Source organism: Moschus berezovskii, chromosome 6 (genome assembly GCF_049115385.1).
Source record: "Moschus berezovskii isolate FMDL1 chromosome 6, NW_MosBer_1.0, whole genome shotgun sequence".
NCBI lineage: Eukaryota > Metazoa > Chordata > Mammalia > Artiodactyla > Moschidae > Moschus > Moschus berezovskii.
This window is the reverse complement of record NC_142465.1, coordinates 76,259,680-76,277,567: the sequence shown is the minus strand read 5'-3', so window position 1 is coordinate 76,277,567 and position 17,888 is coordinate 76,259,680. Positions and strand designations below refer to the sequence as shown.

At 46.8% G+C, this 17,888-nt stretch overlaps 2 protein-coding genes across 2 annotated transcripts in view; one reads left to right on the top strand and one right to left on the bottom strand.

Moving 5' to 3' along the window:
- Nucleotides 1-17,888, top strand: part of SYN3 (synapsin III) — a 446,058-nt gene that overhangs the window by 119,423 nt on the left and 308,747 nt on the right. Inside the window, exons 4-5 of the mRNA XM_055394942.2 lie at nucleotides 3,382-3,538; nucleotides 5,059-5,148. Coding sequence (XP_055250917.1) covers nucleotides 3,382-3,538; nucleotides 5,059-5,148 — 247 coding nt within the window. The remainder of the gene's footprint in view (nucleotides 1-3,381; nucleotides 3,539-5,058; nucleotides 5,149-17,888) is intronic.
- The window catches only part of TIMP3 (TIMP metallopeptidase inhibitor 3), a 59,405-nt gene continuing 48,769 nt past the window's right edge, over nucleotides 7,253-17,888 (bottom strand). Inside the window, exons 3-5 of the mRNA XM_055394946.2 lie at nucleotides 13,039-13,150; nucleotides 12,194-12,315; nucleotides 7,253-11,128 (exon numbers count right to left, since the gene is read on the bottom strand). Of these exons, the coding sequence (XP_055250921.2) occupies nucleotides 10,931-11,128; nucleotides 12,194-12,315; nucleotides 13,039-13,150 (432 nt within the window). The 3' untranslated portion in view covers nucleotides 7,253-10,930. The remainder of the gene's footprint in view (nucleotides 11,129-12,193; nucleotides 12,316-13,038; nucleotides 13,151-17,888) is intronic.

Sequence of the window (17,888 nt, the reverse complement as noted above, 5' to 3'; positions counted from 1 at the left end):
ATATCCAGGACTAGAGTTGGAGCATCCCGAGACAAGCCATCGGATTCTGGCCAGCGCAAGACTTTTACTTCCTCCCAGAGCAGAGTGGGGTCCCCCGAGCGAGGCACCAAGTGCGCTAGCACTGTTGTCTGCGAGGGAGACTACACTGCAGGGAAGAGGGTGTGTCATGCTGTCAGAACCGGGGCCCCAGAGGACCCTCGGAGCTTCAAAGCCGAGAGCAAAATCAAAAGGGAAAGACTCGGGGGAATGGAGAATGTGTTCACATGTTTTGTTAAGATTCACAGTCATAAATATAAAGACCATCAACTAGTAAAAAACATTACCACACATGACAGATGAAGGCACCATCCCAGCTCAGAGCTCATGTCAATGAGGAAACAGGGAGACTCCATTTTTTTTTCCCCAGTGAGGAAAAATGTGAGCAGACTTCTATGGTTATTAAAAGTATTTAGTCTTACTAAAATCATAAAAATGCAAGCTGAAACAGAAATGGGATGCAGGGTATCTTTAGAGGGAAATGGTTTGTCAAACTGAAAGACGTATTTTGTAAAAACTGCTGTACTGGCGAGGCTGCAGTCAGACAGACACATTCACGTGCCCTGATGATGTGCACATTTAAAAAGGGTTAGTTTTCTGAGTAGCTTTTCAAAAGTTCATACCCTTTAACCCAACGATTCCACTTCTGGACAATGTCTTAAAGAAATAATTTTAAATGAGGTTAATTTGTATGCCAAGATGTGCATGTGTGAAATATTGGAAAGAGGCTACTTGATAATAATAGAGGATTGGTTGGCTTAATATAGTATATCCATTCCATGCACTATCAGGATGCCATTAGAAATGATACTCCTGAAGATATTTTGATAGGGAAAATGCACTATCAAATGTTCATTGGAAGGACTGATGCTAAAGCTGAAACTCCAATACTTTGGCCACCTCATGCAAAGAGTTGACTCACTGGAAAAGACTCTGATGTTGGGAAGGATTGGGGGCGGGAGGAAACGGGGATGACAGAGAATGAGATGGCTGGATGGCATTACCGACTCGATGGACATGAGTTTGGGTGAACTCCGGGAGTTGGTGATGGACAGGGAGGCCTGGTGTGCTGTGATTCATGGGGTCGCAAAGAGTTGGAAACAGCAAAATCATAATTAATAGAAAACAAAATCAATTATGAGTATGAATGCATATTAAATGCATAAAATAGATTATTGAGTCATAATGTACACATAAGAAAACACAAATAATATGTGCTTATTATTCTAAAGGTTATTAGAATTTTCTCTGTGTTGAGAATTGCAGGTAATTTTGTTTCTTTCTGTTTCCCATGGATGGTTTGGGGATTTTCATTTTTTTATTTGCACGATGAGCATATATTATTTTTTAAATCCAATAAAAGTAGAAAGTGCTTCAGAGTCAGTGCTCCCTTTCGTCATCGGATCCCTGTTAGAGGCAGACACACCCCTTCACCCCTCCTTCCATGTCTGTTGCCGTGAGACACTGCAGAGTGCAGGGCAAAGGGTGGGGAGGCAGGAGGAAAGAAGGGACGTGGCACAACCTCCTCCTGTGCCGTGGTGTTGCTGGGTGACCTGGGACACATCACTGCCCGGCTATAGGGCTCAGTTTCCCCATCTGTAATATGCACTGGTGGGACTAGTTCATCTCTAAGAATCCAGCAGGAGTGTAGGCATAGTGGCTCCAAGGTTCTAGCCAACCCCAGCCCTAACCGCAGTGACATCGCTGACTGCTTCCGTGCACCCACACTCATATATCACCATCCACATGGCCACCTTCAGGATCAGTTACGGCTTAGCCAGGGACACCCTTGCCCTTTTCTTTGGGAATGGGATGTGATATTTATGTACATCATTCATTCCTTCAACATGTTCTTGTAACGACCCTGATCCTGGGGGCAGGCACCATAAGGCCCAAGCTCAGAGCAATTCAAAAAGTGTCTTCCCTGGGGCAAGTCTTTTCCCTTTGAGAGGTATTTTAATTTACATTAGAATTATTTTAAAGAACTACAGTTTATTTGACGCCAAGTGTCTGTGTCTGGATGAGTCAGATAGATCACACCCACCTACTGGGAGTCTTGATTTTTAAGTGTAAACCACCTGCCTACTAGGAGTCTTGATTTTCTCTGGACTTACAAGTGAGGAATCCAGAAACAGGTGGATCCTTGGCAGTGTGAATGAAACACTGTGTGAATCTACCTGGAGCCATGTGACGGAGGGTAGAGCATGTGGACTTGGAGTCAGATGACCCGTGTTCAAACGTGGCTCTCCTGCTTCCCAGCTTTGTGATTTGGGGAAGTTCACAACATCTCTGACTTGCAGTGTGTTCCCCTCCATAAAATGGAGAAATAGTCCTGACCTTAACCCCGGTCTGCTTGTGAGCTTCAGTCAGGATCTTATCTCCAGAGGGACCTGGCAGAGCCTGGCATGTTCTCAAGCCATGGCATCACTACTCTTGCTGCTTTCCAGAGGTTGCCACTTGAAAGGGACGAGAAGCATTGAAGACGCACTGGAGGGAAACTGCGCTGCACCATCATTGTGATCCAGGCCCTTGAGGCTGTACAGCCCTGGCCCTGCCATTTACCTGCAGTGTGTCTTTGTGAGCAAGTGACCTGGTCTTCTGAGCCTCTGGGTGCTCGTCTGTGAGATGGAATTGATGGCAGCAGCACCCACATCCCAGGGCAATAGTGAGGATTCAGTAACTTGTGTATCCACCATCAGTTCAGTTCAGTTCAGTTGCTCAGTCGTGTCTGACTCTTTGCGACCCCATGAATCACAGCACGCCAGGCCTCCCTGTCCATCACCAACTCCTGGAGTTCACTCAAACTCATGTCCATCGAGTCGGTGATGCCATCCAGCCATCTCATTCTCTGTCATCCCCGTCTCCTCTCGCCCCCAATCCTTCCCAGCATCAGAGTCTTTTCCAGTGAGTCAACTCTTTGCATGAGGTGGCCAAAGTATTGGAGTTTCAGCTTTAGCATCAGTCCTTCCAGTGAACACCCAGGATTGATATCCTTTAGAATGGACTGGTTGGATCTCCTTGCAGTCCAAGTGCCTAGTAAAACCACAGTATGTTCACTGAATTGTTTGATGTGGTTTTTTTTTTCCATTTGCAAATTAAATACTTGTTCAGTATAAAAAATTTAGAAAACAGCCTTAAAAAGAAATAAAAGAAAGTGTGAATTGTTTTCCATCCTTTTACTTTGCAGTTGCTGTGTGTTTGCATCTGGTCTTTCTCATCCCCATTCCCCGACCCTGCCCCCATTCTGAACTGAGGTGCTATCCCCAGCAGGCTTTGGCTTGGTGTCCTGATTGTCCCGTCAGCCCATCAAGTGTGTAACACTGCTGTTGGTCCCTCTCTTGGCAGATCCTTCAAGCCGGACTTCATTCTTGTCCGCCAGCACGCCTACAGCATGGCCCTGGGTGAAGACTACCGCAGCCTGGTCATCGGCCTCCAGTATGGAGGGCTGCCTGCCGTCAACTCCCTCTACTCTGTCTACAATTTCTGCAGCAAGCCCTGGGTGGTAGGTGCTGGGCCAGCCTGACTCAGAAGGAAGGGGGAAGCGGTGACTGGCCTCCTGGCCCTGAAATGGACCCATTCCCCAGCAGGGAGGCTCAGTAATGAAGGGAGTCTTTTATTTAAAGCAACTGAATAAACAACTTGGATCCCAAACCCCTTCTTGTAGTTATTACCTAACAGATATTTTATAGCATGTTATGGTACAGTGTTCTGTTATAATAATGTCAGTGGTAAGAGGGGTACCCTACTGCTTTCACTGAGCATGGTGACAACAAGGTCTCTACAGAGCAGCACTCAAGATTTGTTGAATGCACGTATGCATTCATTTAGTAGATATGGATAGTCTTTCACCGTTTTTACTATGGCCTTGTCTCCTCATCCTTTCCTGACTAAGCTTTTAGGCCTGCAGCATCCCAGGAAGGGTGCTCAGCAGTATGAGTTCACCATCCTTGTTTTCCCACATAGACTAGGTGATGGTAGCAAGTACAGTTTATTAGTACTAACTGCACTGTGTTGAGCCCTTCACATGCATATTGTATTTAATCTTCAAACCACCCTAATGAGTAGGTATTTCTAATATCTCCACTGGACAGCAGAGGAAATTGAGACTTATGTTGCTAGTAGTAAGTCGTGAAGCTGGACATTCTCCAAAACTCTTACTTGATTATGGAATTGCTCTCCTTCTCTGGACTTCAATTTCCTTATCTGTAGAATGAGGGACCCTCCCATCATTTCTCATATTTCTGAGGTCCCTCAAGCCTATTAAACTGACAGCATGTTGCACCACAGCAGCAGGCTACAGCCCAAGAATCTTCCAATGCTGGCATGATACAGAGAGTTCTTAAGTTATCTGTTCTTTCTGTGTGAGCTCTCAGTATTGAGTTTGCCCCAAAGTCAATTTGGCACAAGACTTAGCTCCTCTTCCAGCCATTAGGCATCCACATTAGGCCTTAAACTACACCTGATTCCTTTTTTCTGCTCAGAGTCTACCTTGCTCTTCCCTGCTTTTGTTCACTGACAGCTCCCTTTGCCTGATGGGTGAATTCCCAGCTCTTTGTCCACTGAGCATCTCTAGCTGTCTCACTGCACACTGGAATGCCCTTCCTCCTTCTCTTATATCATCTGCTCCTGAAGTCATGCTCACCCCCTGTCTGTCCCTCTTCCAGGTCCCACAAGCCCCTCACTTCCCTCCAGCAAGATGTTATTATCTCAGCCATCTGCCCACAGGCTGTCTTTCCTCCAGACCTGGTCTCACGTGTTCAGTGTGTTGCCCCTGAACACATAGAGCTGTGTGTGCTGTCGAGCACAGTGCTGGGCACAGAATGAGTTCCCGGGGCTGCTGAGTAAGATGGCTGATGGAGGAGACTGGAGAGGACGAATGTCCAGCCAAGGACTCTGGCCTTTATCCTGTGGACAGGGAGCAGCTACTGGGGCAGATAGGTGTTTGAGGCCTAGAATCAAGTGGGATATTTTGCTATACCAGGTAGCAGTGGTTGACCAGTGCTCTGTCATATTCTGTCCTAGTTCTCTCAGCTCATTAAGATCTTCCATTCCCTGGGTCCTGAGAAGTTCCCGCTTGTGGAGCAAACATTTTTCCCCAATCACAAGCCAATGGTGAGTACCTTTTTTCACTCTTGATTTTTGTGGTATGGAATAAATACAGATGTCCATGTACTCAGTCCATTTGAATGGAGGAGGTGGGCATGGGGGCTGCTCCCTGACCACCTAGGCTGTAAGGAAGAGCTGTGACATCCTGTGGGAACACCTGGCTTTCCAGGGAAAGAGTCAGGTCTCCAGGTGAAATTTTAGGTGGTGGAGTAAATGACAAAGATAAACAGCATTCCGTGGGACACTGAGGATTTTCAGCAAATCAGGGGACAACTTGAGCTGGCAATTGGAAACAAAGGTAAACGATGTTTCTAAGGTAGAATGTTATTTCATGTGAGCCCTGTGCAGGACTTGGTTTCAACTCTTATTTTAATAAAAGCAGTCATATTTTGTTTCCATTAATCATCAAAGGGCAGTTTCCTTGTGCATCTTCTTTGCACTCAAACTTTTGAATATGCTCAAGGTTGTCACTGGGAAGTGGTTGGAGTTTAGCTTGGAATATGTGGGATAGCCTCCCATTTGGAGGGTGGGAAAGGTGAATGTCTTTTAGGGTATGATGTGGGGAGCTCTCCATCCTGTGGCCAGAAGAAGTTGGATGGAAGAGTTCTGGGCTGCTGGAAAGGGCCCATGACATGCCTGCTGTCATGGTCAGTGGTCTTGTTAAACTGGTCAAAGGAATGCAGGGCCATGGCCCCATGCATGCCTTGCAAAGAACACAAGTCTTGGGTCACAAGATGGTTAATAGGGTTCCAACAGTCTGCTTTTAGTCCCAAGCTTAGGCAACTGAGCTTCCAAGTCCTATTTGGAGACACTGATAGGTGTCTCCAGGTGGGGGGACAGTCTAAGCAGGCAAAAATGTTTCTCATTTTTCCCTTGTATCTGATCTAGTGAGGTGTCATACCAGCCAGGGTATGCTGGTTGGAACAAGAAGGGGGCCTGTGGAACCCGGCATATTCCAACAAAGTGAGAAACAGTGAAGAAAATTCAGGATTTATCCTCAAACCAGCCTGAGTTTGAATCCCAGTTCTGCCCACCTATTAGGCTTTGGATCTCTGTGAGCCTCAGCTTCCTTGGTTGAAAACCATGTATGACAGTGGAACCACTTCATTGGGTTGTTGAGATTTAACACGATCATGTGTACAGGGTACTGTGCATGGCGTCCAATGCTGCTGCTGCTGCTGCTAGGTCGCTTCAGCCGTGTCTGACTCTGTGACCCCATGGACTGCAGCCCACCAGGCTCCCCCATCCTTGGGATTCTCCAGGCAAGAGTACTGGAGTGGGTTGCCATTTCCTTCTCCAATGCACGAAAGTGAAAAGTGAAAGTGAAATTGCCCAGTCATGTCCGACTCTCAGTGACCCCATGGACTGCAGCCTACCAGGCTCCTCCATCCATGGGATTTTCCAGGCAAGAGTACTGGAGTGTGGTGCCATTGCCTTCTCAGTGGCGTACAACAGGTGCTCAAAATAGAGTAGTTTTAAAATTGGGGCAAAGCTATACCTTGAAACATTGTCAACAGTGGGATAATATTTGAGTGGGGGGTTTGCTGCCAACCCAGCCCATTGAAGGTGACAGGCCCAGCTGTAAGTTCTGAGTGGGTCCAGAGGGGGGTGGGTGTGCGGGGTGTTGCACGGCTGTAGTGAGTTCCTGGCATTCCCAATTAGGCCAAGTCATACTTGAAGTTCCAGGCAGGCATTTGGCATCAAGGACTGCTGTTTGAGCCTCCCCCTCCCACTTCCACTAGGTTGAGATTCTAAGAAAGAAAATAGGGAAGGCTAAGTCAGGGCTCCAGTCTGGGAATACCTGAACCACTAACAGGTAATTAGATGTTGATCCAGATTCCATAGAACTGGGGCGAACCCTGGTCATAGAATCAGGGAGGAAGGTCAGGGCTGGATTAGCTGCCACAGGAAGTCTAGGATGCCTTTCCTGAAAATGCTCCCACCTGGGGAAAGGGCTGGGGCAGGGTGGGTCCATACTGTGGAAGTGAATGGAGGGAAAGGACTAGGCACAGGCCAGGGGCCAAAGCAGGCAGGACCTGACTTCTGGACCCTCTGTGGTCGCCATAACCCCCAACAGCGGTCAGGACACAAAGAAGCATGAGACAGCAGGTATGTGATAGAAATAAAACCACTTTACTGTTTAGAATAAAGGACACACTATAAAAAGTGAACATTATGCAATATTACAAGACAATATACATTCACGGAATATAAAATTCATAAATAACATGGAGGAAAACTGTAAACAGTGCTACAAAATTTAGCAACAAATACATTCCTTCCAGACAGGGTTTTCTCTAGTTGGTTTCTCTCCATCACTTCTGGGTCTCAGGACAGCAGACCGGCTAAGGAGGAAGGAGGGTGGTGCCTGGGAGAGTTTATGAAGCCCCTCCCCTCGGGCCGTGAGCCCTTCTCATGCCTCCCAGGAGCCCGTTTGGAAGCTGTTGATATCCGTCTCCCCAACACGCGCCCATTGTGTTTTGTTTTTGCTGTCAGAATTTTTAAAGTGTTTTTCTTGGGTAAAACTATTTTAGTGATATTTTTACTTTCACAGCCAGGAGCCAAACACCAGGGTGTCATTTTTGGTTAGTCCATGTTGCTGGTCAGCGAGCACATGATGAAGGACAGAGGCAGGGGAGGGCGTTGTCTCCTGGGGACCACAGTTTCTCTGAAGCAGCTGTTCCAATAAGTCATTTTTTTTTAATTGCTCAAGAACCACAGTGAAAAATGGTGCTCATGGGCTATAGCCTGATTGCCATTATGTGTCTGGGGCTGTGCAAGGGTGAAAAGCACAGGAGTCTCCCAGTGCTGGCCAGATGGAGCACTGGCCTGAGAGGTCAGAGCCTAGGTGTGGTGCCTACTGCATAGGGAGGCAGAAGAGACGGCCAGAGGAGCCCAAGACATCTCAGAATCACAGGTCCCATGGCCCTGGAGTTTTAGGTGAAATCATGGCTTCTCAATGGGGTGCACTAGAGGGAAAAAGGAATGGGAATGCCAGCAGAGTGCCCAGGGCCAGTTGATAACAGAGCAAGGATGTGAATGTACTTGCTGTTTTTTCTCTCCTCCTTCGTAGTCCAGAAAGCACTAGGATGCCAACAGGGAGGAGTCTAGAGGACTCTCCAGTGCTCGTTCCTTCTAGTTCCCCCATTTACCAATCTAGCTGCCTGCACAGTAGAAGTCTTTACCCTCCATTCCACTGTAGAATTTGATTCAGAAAAATGGCGGCATGTGGGTTTTGTTTTTTCTTTTCTCTTAAACACAGTGTACACATATTACAGCCTACACATGACATAAGATTTAGCAAAATAAAACGTTCATGAAATGAATGAAATATGGAAGTGTCTCAACTACATAAATGACTTTAAATTATACAGTAAGTGAACAGGTGAAATAAACAAAGCTATAGCTTATAGAAAGCTCAAAAACCGCCCTCTGACATCACTCTGCAAAGGACCCTTCTTTGCTCAGGACCTGCTGTTCTCCTTTTCAGGGCCTGGCAGATGGGACTGTGGTTCCACCAACTTTTCAGAGGGAAACTTCAGGTGATTCGTGCTCAGGCCTCATCTCAAGTCCCTCTTTGTGTGAGTGGAGGTGACCCCACCAGGGATCAAGAATAGCCAGATGCCTCATGGAGTCACACTGATGTCCAGTTGTGGGAGGGCACCTGTGCAGATCAGGTTAGGGGTTCCACCTTGTAGGACTTTGAGGTTCAAATTAAGAAAATCTTAAAACACCAAGTCTGGGGCTTACCCCTTAAAAACCACTGGCCTGCTGAACTCAGCTCCTTCTGCTTATGCTGCCCCACTGAGAGCAAAGTCTCCTGTTTCCTGCATGCCAAGTGTCAGAACCACAAGGTGAAAGGTACTAGGTAATGAGACCAGTCTGGAGGAAACCAGATGCCTTGACTGCCTTCTCGCTCTGAGGTTCTGCCAAACACCTTGCCTGGGCATTTGTGTTTGTGAGCGAGACATTACATTGTGTTGTCTGCTTCTTTTTTTTTCTCCCGTTTAAATTGGCAGCTCTGTTTCCTAAAGTGGAATGAACTGAAGATACAAATACTAATAGAGGACAAATACCCATAATCTGAAAAAAGAGACAGAGCCATCGTATTGAATGTAACCATCCTACCATCCTCAATTCTGTAAAATATACATTATCACCTACTCTTGGCATCTCACTTTCAACATTAAAACTTAAAATAATTTTATTTAATCAGAGAATTTATATTATAGTTTTATTTCAAAAAACACAACAAAAACCCTACAGCTGTTTGCAGAGTCAGGTTTTCCCAGTGACCATCACTTTTAATTCTATGAGGTGAGGGCCTTAGGATATTCACCTGCCAGTAAGCTACAGGAAAAGGAGCAAGTTGTCCCCAAACCCAGAAAAGGTGGCCATCTAGCCAAGGCAGGACACTGCAGCTTTCCTTCTTGTGCCCAGGCCCTGACCCACACTAACTCGCATCTCCCATCTGAGCCAGCCAGTAAAGGCAGTTAAATGAAGGCCCCAAACATGAAGCAGGAGAAAAGGAGGACAGAGGTCAGATGACCCCAATTAGAGGGATGCTGAGGGTGCTCAGAATTTCAAATTTTAATTAAAATGAAAAAAAAATAATAAAAGATCAACTTGGAATGTCATTTTCTTGAAACAAGCAACAACAACAAAATAGAAGAGATTAAGCTATTGGCATATTTAACAGCATTGAACAGAATTCTGTGTCCTGTAAAAAAAAAAAAAAATTAGCTTATGTCCCCACGTGGGTATATGTAAATGTGTATGCAAACACACCCCCCTAGGTGAACTAAAATGCTACTTTGGAAATAATATCCTCTACCCAAATCTACTTGTTCTATATCCATGGATAGTGTACGGTGTTCATATTTCTCCAATTTACATAAAGGCAAGCTCCTGGCCAAATCTACCAAAGATATTTCCAGGAGGAAATCTTGTGGGAAGTGAGGAGAGGAAAGACATTCATCTAAGTCTCCACCTGAGCTTTTGTCTAAGGCACATTGCCTCCTGACCTCAGGCAGATGTTTAAGTCTTCATCAACTAAGAAAATTCTGTTATTCTGGCCTGGCTGCTTGCTCCAGACTCAGAAACGTCTGGTCAACCCAAGCATCCGTGGGCTGGGGGAACTGTGTGTGTGTGCTGCATCATCCAGACCCTCTTGCATTTCTTCCTTCCCTCCCTCACTCGCATGTGCAGACACAGACAGACAGAGTCTGGTTAGGACATGCAGTAGCATCTCCTCGGTGTGTAAGATCTTCTGCGTACCTTGAGTCTATCTGCTGGCTGCCCTTGACTGATTTGCAACAGTTGGCTTTTCAGCAGCTTCCTTGTCTGTGTCCTTTATGTACTGAGGAAGAGGGTAGAGAAGGGCAAAGGGAGGAGAGTCTGGGAGATGGTGAGATGGGGAAGAAGAAAGAAGGGTAGATATTACAATGCCCTAATCGGGTAGTTTTTCAATTTTTGTTTTCCTAAAAAAATATAGATTATATCATCACGAAGAAGAGGAGTACCCATTCCTCATTCTTTCTGGCATGACAACAGAAATTTCCAGGTGGAAATGGGTGATGTCAAAAACCAAAAAGAAAGGGAGGGATGGGGCCAGGAGGATGGTTCCAAATAAACTCCATATGACAGCATAGATTTTCCTCTAAGTGTTCCAAGTGCTAAATTTGCAAGAAAACAGGCACTAATTTCATTGTCATCATCTGAGAAGAGTTAGTGTCCAAGGGAAGCTCAGTGGGAAGGGAGGGAAGTGAGGTGGGGCCGGGTCTGGTGCTCAGGGGTCTGTGGCATTGATGATGCTTTTGTCCGGGGGTGCCCATCCTCGGTACCAGCTACAGTAGCCACCCTTCTGCCGGATGCAAGCGTAGTGTTTGGACTGGTAGCCAGGGTAGCCAAAATTGGAGAGCATGTCGGTCCAGAGACACTCGTTCTTGGAGGTTACAAAGCACGGCAGGTAGTAGCAGGATTTGATCTGCAGTGAGATAACAACCAAAGGTTGGTGGACTCTGCCAGGATGGACTGAGGCCTGATGCGAGATCTCTACGGTGGAGCCCAGCCACATCCCTCCCTTAGTAAGGACCGTATAAATAACACTCACCAATATTTATTGAGCACCTACTATGTACCAGACATTCTGCTAAGTGCTTCTATCTTACTCTTTAATTCTCATAACTGATTTATCTCCCTTTTACAAACAACAGAGCCTCAGAGAGGTTAAGTAACTTGCCCCAAGTCACACAGCCAGAAAGTGGTAGAATTAGATACTTGGGAGAGCTTTTCCTCTCAAGTGGTAACAGGCAAGCATGGGAGTTCTAAGCAGTTGTAGGGAATTGAGAAATCAGAAAGATTAAAGCATAAAAATGTAGAGTCCAGCTGCCATAGGCTGGAAATCAGACTTAGTGAGCTGTGTGATTTAGGCCTCTGTTTCCTCATCTGCAAAATGGGGATAATTAAAACTATAATAGTAGCAATCACTGTTACCCCAATTTTGCAGAGTTGCCACGAGAATTAACTGAGAGACTGGCCCAACTGCCTCCCACAGCAGCAAGGCTGTGGGCCCTAACTCTGTGCTTGGGTCAAGAAGTTGGGCCAGGCTGAAGAGTGGCCTTCTGAAGCAAGTGGTATCAGCAGTCCTGTACCAGTTAAGCCACCTGGGGTGGAGGCCACCAGTGAGTCAGCTGCCTAGGCAAGCCCACTTGGGACTGCTTGGCAGTTCCTGCCATTAAGGATCCTGTACCTTCTACAACCTTGAGTCACAGTGGGGGGCGGGGGGTCAAGAATGCTGAAGAGCCCTCATGCCCCAGCAGCTGCCAAGTGGGCAGCACAGATTATAGCAGAAAGGCATCCTTTCCTCTTCTTCTTTGCTGCTCAGCATAGGTGCAACATTCCTCGCCACCCCTGCTCAGACCTGCCCCTCTGCCCAGGCCTGACATGCACGCCCTTCCCAGCCCAAGGGCCCAGTGCCCAGTACTGGAGGAGCTGACGTTTCTAGGGCTGCAAGCCAGCACCTCCCCTGCCTGCTCTCCCTGGGGCTTACCTTGCAGTTACAACCCAGGTGATATCGATAGTTCAACCCCTTGCGCTGGGAGAGGGTGAGCTGGTCCCACCTCTCCACGAAATTACACAGTCCTGTGTACATCTTGCCATCATAGACACGGCCTAGAGGACGAAAGGCAGAAGGGGAGAGTTATTTTGTCCAGAACCCAGCCAGAAGAGAAGGAATTCACGCCTACTGAGTAACCTCCTTAGGCCAGGAAATGTATGTACTATGTACTTTTCAGTCCCGTGATTTTATTTCATCCTCTCCAACACCTTTTAGGATGGATTATATTCCCATTTTCCAAATGCAGAAAAGTAAGCTTGGAGAGGTTAAGCGATTTGTGGAAGGTCCACAAACCCATTGAGCACTGGAGCTGGGGTCAGAGACCAACTGTTCTCTTCTCACATCAATGGCTTTTTGGTCTTGCTTTTGTTTTTTTTTCTTTTCTCCACTGATTGCCTAAAGGTGGATAACTTTAAAAGACAGACCTAATAGGTTGACTGAGATTTGGAGAGCAATAGGTACTAGCAATTTCTTTTTACTTATAGTAAAGCTGAGAAATTGCAAAACTAGGAGATTTCCTCCCCAGTCAGTGGTAGAATGGAGACTAAATCCCAGCCTTGTAAAGCAACTGTACTCCAATAAAAATTAATTTAAAAAAATAAGTAAAACCCAGCCTTACATAGAAACTTCAAGCTCCCACCACTGGCCGAGTAAGACAGACTCAACTCTAGATAACTCCTTACACTTCAGCGGGCACATCTACAACTCCTTCATCCTCTGAATTGAAGAGCAGTGGCCTTTGGCCAAACCGTGACCTAGATGCTGGAGTTGGCCGTTACCTGTCAGCAGGTACTGGTACTTGTTGACCTCGAGCTTAAGGCCACAGAGACTTTCGGAAGCTTCTGTGTGGATGTACTGCACATGGGGCATCTTGGTGAACCCTCGGTACATCTGTGGGCAGAAGGAATGTCATGAGAGGAGGACGAGACCTCAGAACGCATGCTGTCATCTGGGCTGTGGGATCGGATTTCCTTCATAGGCCAGTGTGGCCAGTCACTGACTACCTACCCAAGGGTCTTCACTCCAGAGCAAAGCCACCTGCTCCTCTCTCCTCTGAGCCAAGGTTGGCGCCTTCCCCAAGAAACCTTCCCATCCAGCCAGTCACACCTCCCATTCCATGTTATAGGTGAGGAGCCCAAGGCCCAGGCAGGTTAAATGGCTTGTCTAAGGCCACACGGTTGGTGAATGGCAGAGACAGGAATGGAAGCAGGAGAACTTGTTCTTAACCATTATCCTATGCTGTCTCCCTGGCAGCCTCACAAGCTCATGGCTGAGGGCCTCTGATGCAGGCAGGTGCCATTTATAGCTATGTGCCTCCTTCATCAGCCTGTGCTTAGAGCCGCCGGTGTGAACATAATGGAGGCTGAACCCACTTGGTGATTCCAGGTCAAGTCCACGAGCGTTCTGCGGGCCCTGATCTGTTGAGACAACTGTTAACCGTGTGAGCTGGCAGCGGTGGGAGGGGGCACCGAGGTGTTGCCGAATCCCATTATCCCCCAGTTCTCAGCACTGCATGGCTGGTGGTCTCTGGGGTTATCCCAAGGGTTTCCAATATGACAATGTTTCTGCTTTAGTTCTGGTATGTGTTATTAATTTACTTATAGTAATTAATAAAAAGCCAGACATCACCTCACTGGTGTCTCTTCTGTCTCCCATTCAATCTAATGGGCTGTGTTTTTCTCCCTGCTTTCTTTCAAGTGGTGATTGCCTGGTGGGGGTAGGTGGTCCATGAGCGCCCCCCTCCACCCCCGCCCCGCCATCATAATGGGTTTGTTGGACTGACAGGGTTTGGGAGCTCCTTCCTTTTAAGGGGAGTACTGTTCTAATTGTGTGCAACCATCAGTGCAGGTGCTTTTAATTTACCTGGTCTCCCTTCTCAACCCTCTTCTCCCTCGAGGCTCTCCAGCTAAGCCAGGAAATGCAGCCAAGAGCAGGGGGTGGGGGCGACTGCTGTCTTCACTCAGTTTTCAGTTATGCCGCGGGGGGCAGGGGCATGTCACATCCTACCCCCCAGTTCCTCGGTGGTGGATGGTGCCTCTCTGGCTCTAATAGGAACCGTACCTAAGAGGGCTGCTGTGTGCATGCCATCACATGTGGCCTTGGGAGAATGTCCCTTGCATTTACTCCCAGGCCCAGCAACTTCTCATTTTGGTATGGATTACCCTTGACTTTTTGGCGAGTGTTCCAACTCAGTACTCGCTCTAGGTTTTTCAGGACAGCCTATTGGAGCCTCAGTTTATTCCATGTTGGTCTGTTCCCTTTATCTCCTCTCTGCTTTATGAGTGAGAATCAAGCCCCTGCCCAGTAAGAACTCCACTTGTTGAAATCAGCTTAGCATTCCTGCTGCTTTTGAACTGAAGAACACATTATTTAACATGGTTTCTAGCACTTACACACAAAGTCAGAATCTTAATACATTATAAATGACTGCTGCTGCTGCTGTGTCACTTCAGTCATGTCCGACTCTGTGTGCGTAGACGGCAGCCAACCAGGCTCCCCCGTCCCTGGGATTCTCCAGGCAAGAACACTGGAGTGGGTTGCCATTTCCTTCTCCAATGCATGAAAGTGAAAAGTGAAAGTGAAGTTGCTCAGCATGTCTGACTCTTAGCGACCCCATGGACTGCAGCCCACCAGGATCCTCCGTCCATGGGATTTTCCAGGCAAGAGTACTGAAGTGGGGTGCCATTGACTGAGTCTGACAAATACAGAGCTGCCTTTTAAGGTCAATTCTGAAAATAACAATACGTTTGTAGTAAATGTACGGTAAAGTTAGGCAGATTTTTACTCATTTTGTTGTCTTTTCTTTATATTAATCTAGCTTAATCTAAATATTGATCCTAAAGTATTATTATGTCTGTAGCCATAGAGACCTAGAATTGGTTTGAAAAATTTAGAAGGGTTATAATGGGTTTATAATGTCCTAAAATCAGAGAATCTCAGAATTGGAAAGGTGGTTAATCTAATCCAGCCAGTGCAATGGAAGATTAATGGTAAACTCGACGGGGGAGCCTGGTGGGCTGCCGTCTATGGGGTCGCACAGAGTCAGACATGACTGAAGTGACTTAGCAGCAGAAGCAGCAGGTTCTATAGACAGACAGCTAGAGTCTATATCTTGTCTCTGCTACTTATTAGCTTCTTGGAAAGCTGTTTACTATCTTTGGACCTCAGTTTCTTCATCTCTAAAATGCAGCAAAGCACCTGATGCAAAGAACTGACTCACTGGAAAAAACTCTGATGCTAGAAAAAATTGAGGGCAAGAGGAGAAGGGGGTGACAGAGGATGAGATGGTTGGATGGCATCACTGACTCAGCAGACATGAGTTTGAACAAACTCCAGGAGATAGTGAAGGACAGGGAAGCCTAGCAAGCTGCAATCCAGGGGGTTGCAAAGAGTTGAACGTGACTTAGTGACTAAACAACAACTAACTGACTTTATAAGGTGTTTTTGAGAATTAAATGCCTTAGAATAGCACCTGGCACACATTTAGTTACAGTTAGTTTAAAACAAGTTATACTGAAGCTTGTCATGAGCAGACAGAAGAATTTGGTCCCCTTCTTCCTACATGTCTTGCCCAGCCTTGTCTCTTGGTACAAATAGTTAAAGCTGGTTTCAGAAGTGGGCAGGTTGCTCCTTCCCCACTCCACTGGCTTTATTGAGGTATGACTGACAGATAAAAGATGTATCAGTGTAAGGTATGCAGGGGTTATTTTGATATATGTATACGGTGTGATTACCACAAGGAAGCTGGCGAACACATCCATCACCTCACATAGTTCCTTTTATGTATAAGAACACTTAACATCTCCTCTCTCAGCACCTTTCTGGTGTGTCGTACAGTGTTGTCGACTGTAGTCCCCATGCTGGCCCTTAGATCTCCAGAGCTCAGACATGCTTCAGCACCGAAAGGCTGCAACCTTTCACCAATATCTCCCATTTTCTGCATCTCCTAGATCCCGATAACCACCGTTCCACTTGCTGTTTCTAAGAATTCTACTTTTTTTAGATTTCACAAATAAATGAGGCTATGTAATGTTTTTCTTTCCGTGTCTGGCTTATTATACTTAGCATAATGTCCTCCAGGCTCACCTGTGTTGTCACAAATGACAAGTTTTCCTTTTTAGGGCTGAATAATATTCCATTATATTTACGTATATGTATATATACACACATATATACTACCCACACACCACGCTGGACTTTACAAGCCTCTCGGCCTCACCTCATGACAGTAAGTAAATACATGAATTTCCAAGAATTTAACTTCCCTTGGAGTGAAGGAACAAGTAATGTGAGAAAGACATTTCTGAGTTTGGGGAGTTTTACCTATTTCTTACGGAATGTCATCTGGTCTTTATCAATATTCGCAGCATGAACTGTCACCACTGTGTCAGATATTTCTGGCTTGCCTGTGGAAGATCAGCACTGTGCTGGATGCTGCTTTATAGCCTGAACTCATTTAAACTCACTCTGGTTCTTATAAGCAGTTGAGTTTCAGAGGCAGTAGAAACCTGCCTGAAGTACCAAGTACATGGATTTTCTCTCACAGATCGGGCTGTCTAGCTGGGGAGGCAGAGCACACGAGAACAGAGTCACAGGCATTGGGCTGTGGAGGGGCTCCCCCTCCCTGTTGGCCGGCCGGAGAGAGCGGGAGAGCTGGGAGGGGGTGGCCAGAAAGGCTTCCAGCTGGAGCTTCAAAGGCGAGATGCTGCCATTGCTCATTTTGATTAGACAAAGCCCTGAAGGAAGGAAGTCCTGGGGGCCAGGCAATCCGATTGTCCAGCAGATATGTCCTCCCCCGGGTCAGGACATGCACAGCACATGACCAGCGGGCCTTCCCATGGGACTTTCCCCGAGACCAGCTGGGACATCATGTCCCCCACATGCTGGCCCCTGTAGCCAGTCTGAGAGCAGGTTTCCTTGGCATAAATTATAGCCACAGCAAAGCAGATGCTTTCTCATAATCCTGATGAGAGATAAGGTCCCCGAAGATTAGAACATCCAATTCTGGAAACTTCCACCTTTGCTCCACAGCCCAGCACCCTAGCCCCAGCTAATCTCCAAGACTGAGTTTGCAATAAGCTGCCTCAACATTCTAACACCCTCCCTGTCTCACCTCTGCACACTCAAGATATACCTGAGAGGATGACCGGAGGATCCAGAACTAGCATATGGGAGGGTGTCTATCCTGCCTTTCATCTGGTGAGAAATTTGGGGGCGAGAGGTTGGGAACTCAGGAAAGAGAGAGGACAGATAGCGCAGCTCAAATTCTCACATCTTTTGAGCTCCTTTAGCCGTGCTTTAAGGGAGTCCTTGCTTTCCCCAGCTGACTCTCTGGGTAGACTCTAATCCTCTAGAACAAAGCGCCCAGGGACCAGTGCCAAAACTCCTGCAGGCTCCCCTCTCAGGCCTCTTCCCCTTTCTTCCTACAAAGATTTTTTCCATACACCCTTTGCAAGTCAAGAGCTACACTGCTGGATGACAAACCCACAAACCCAAGCTAACCTCCTTTTGTTTCCTAGGGGAATTAGATACAAATGGTGTGTTGTGGGGGGAGCTCCCAAAGTGGGCGGGAAGGGTGAATAAAGCCTGCTGCTCTGTAATCTCCTTGTAGGCAAAAACTCTAATTTCA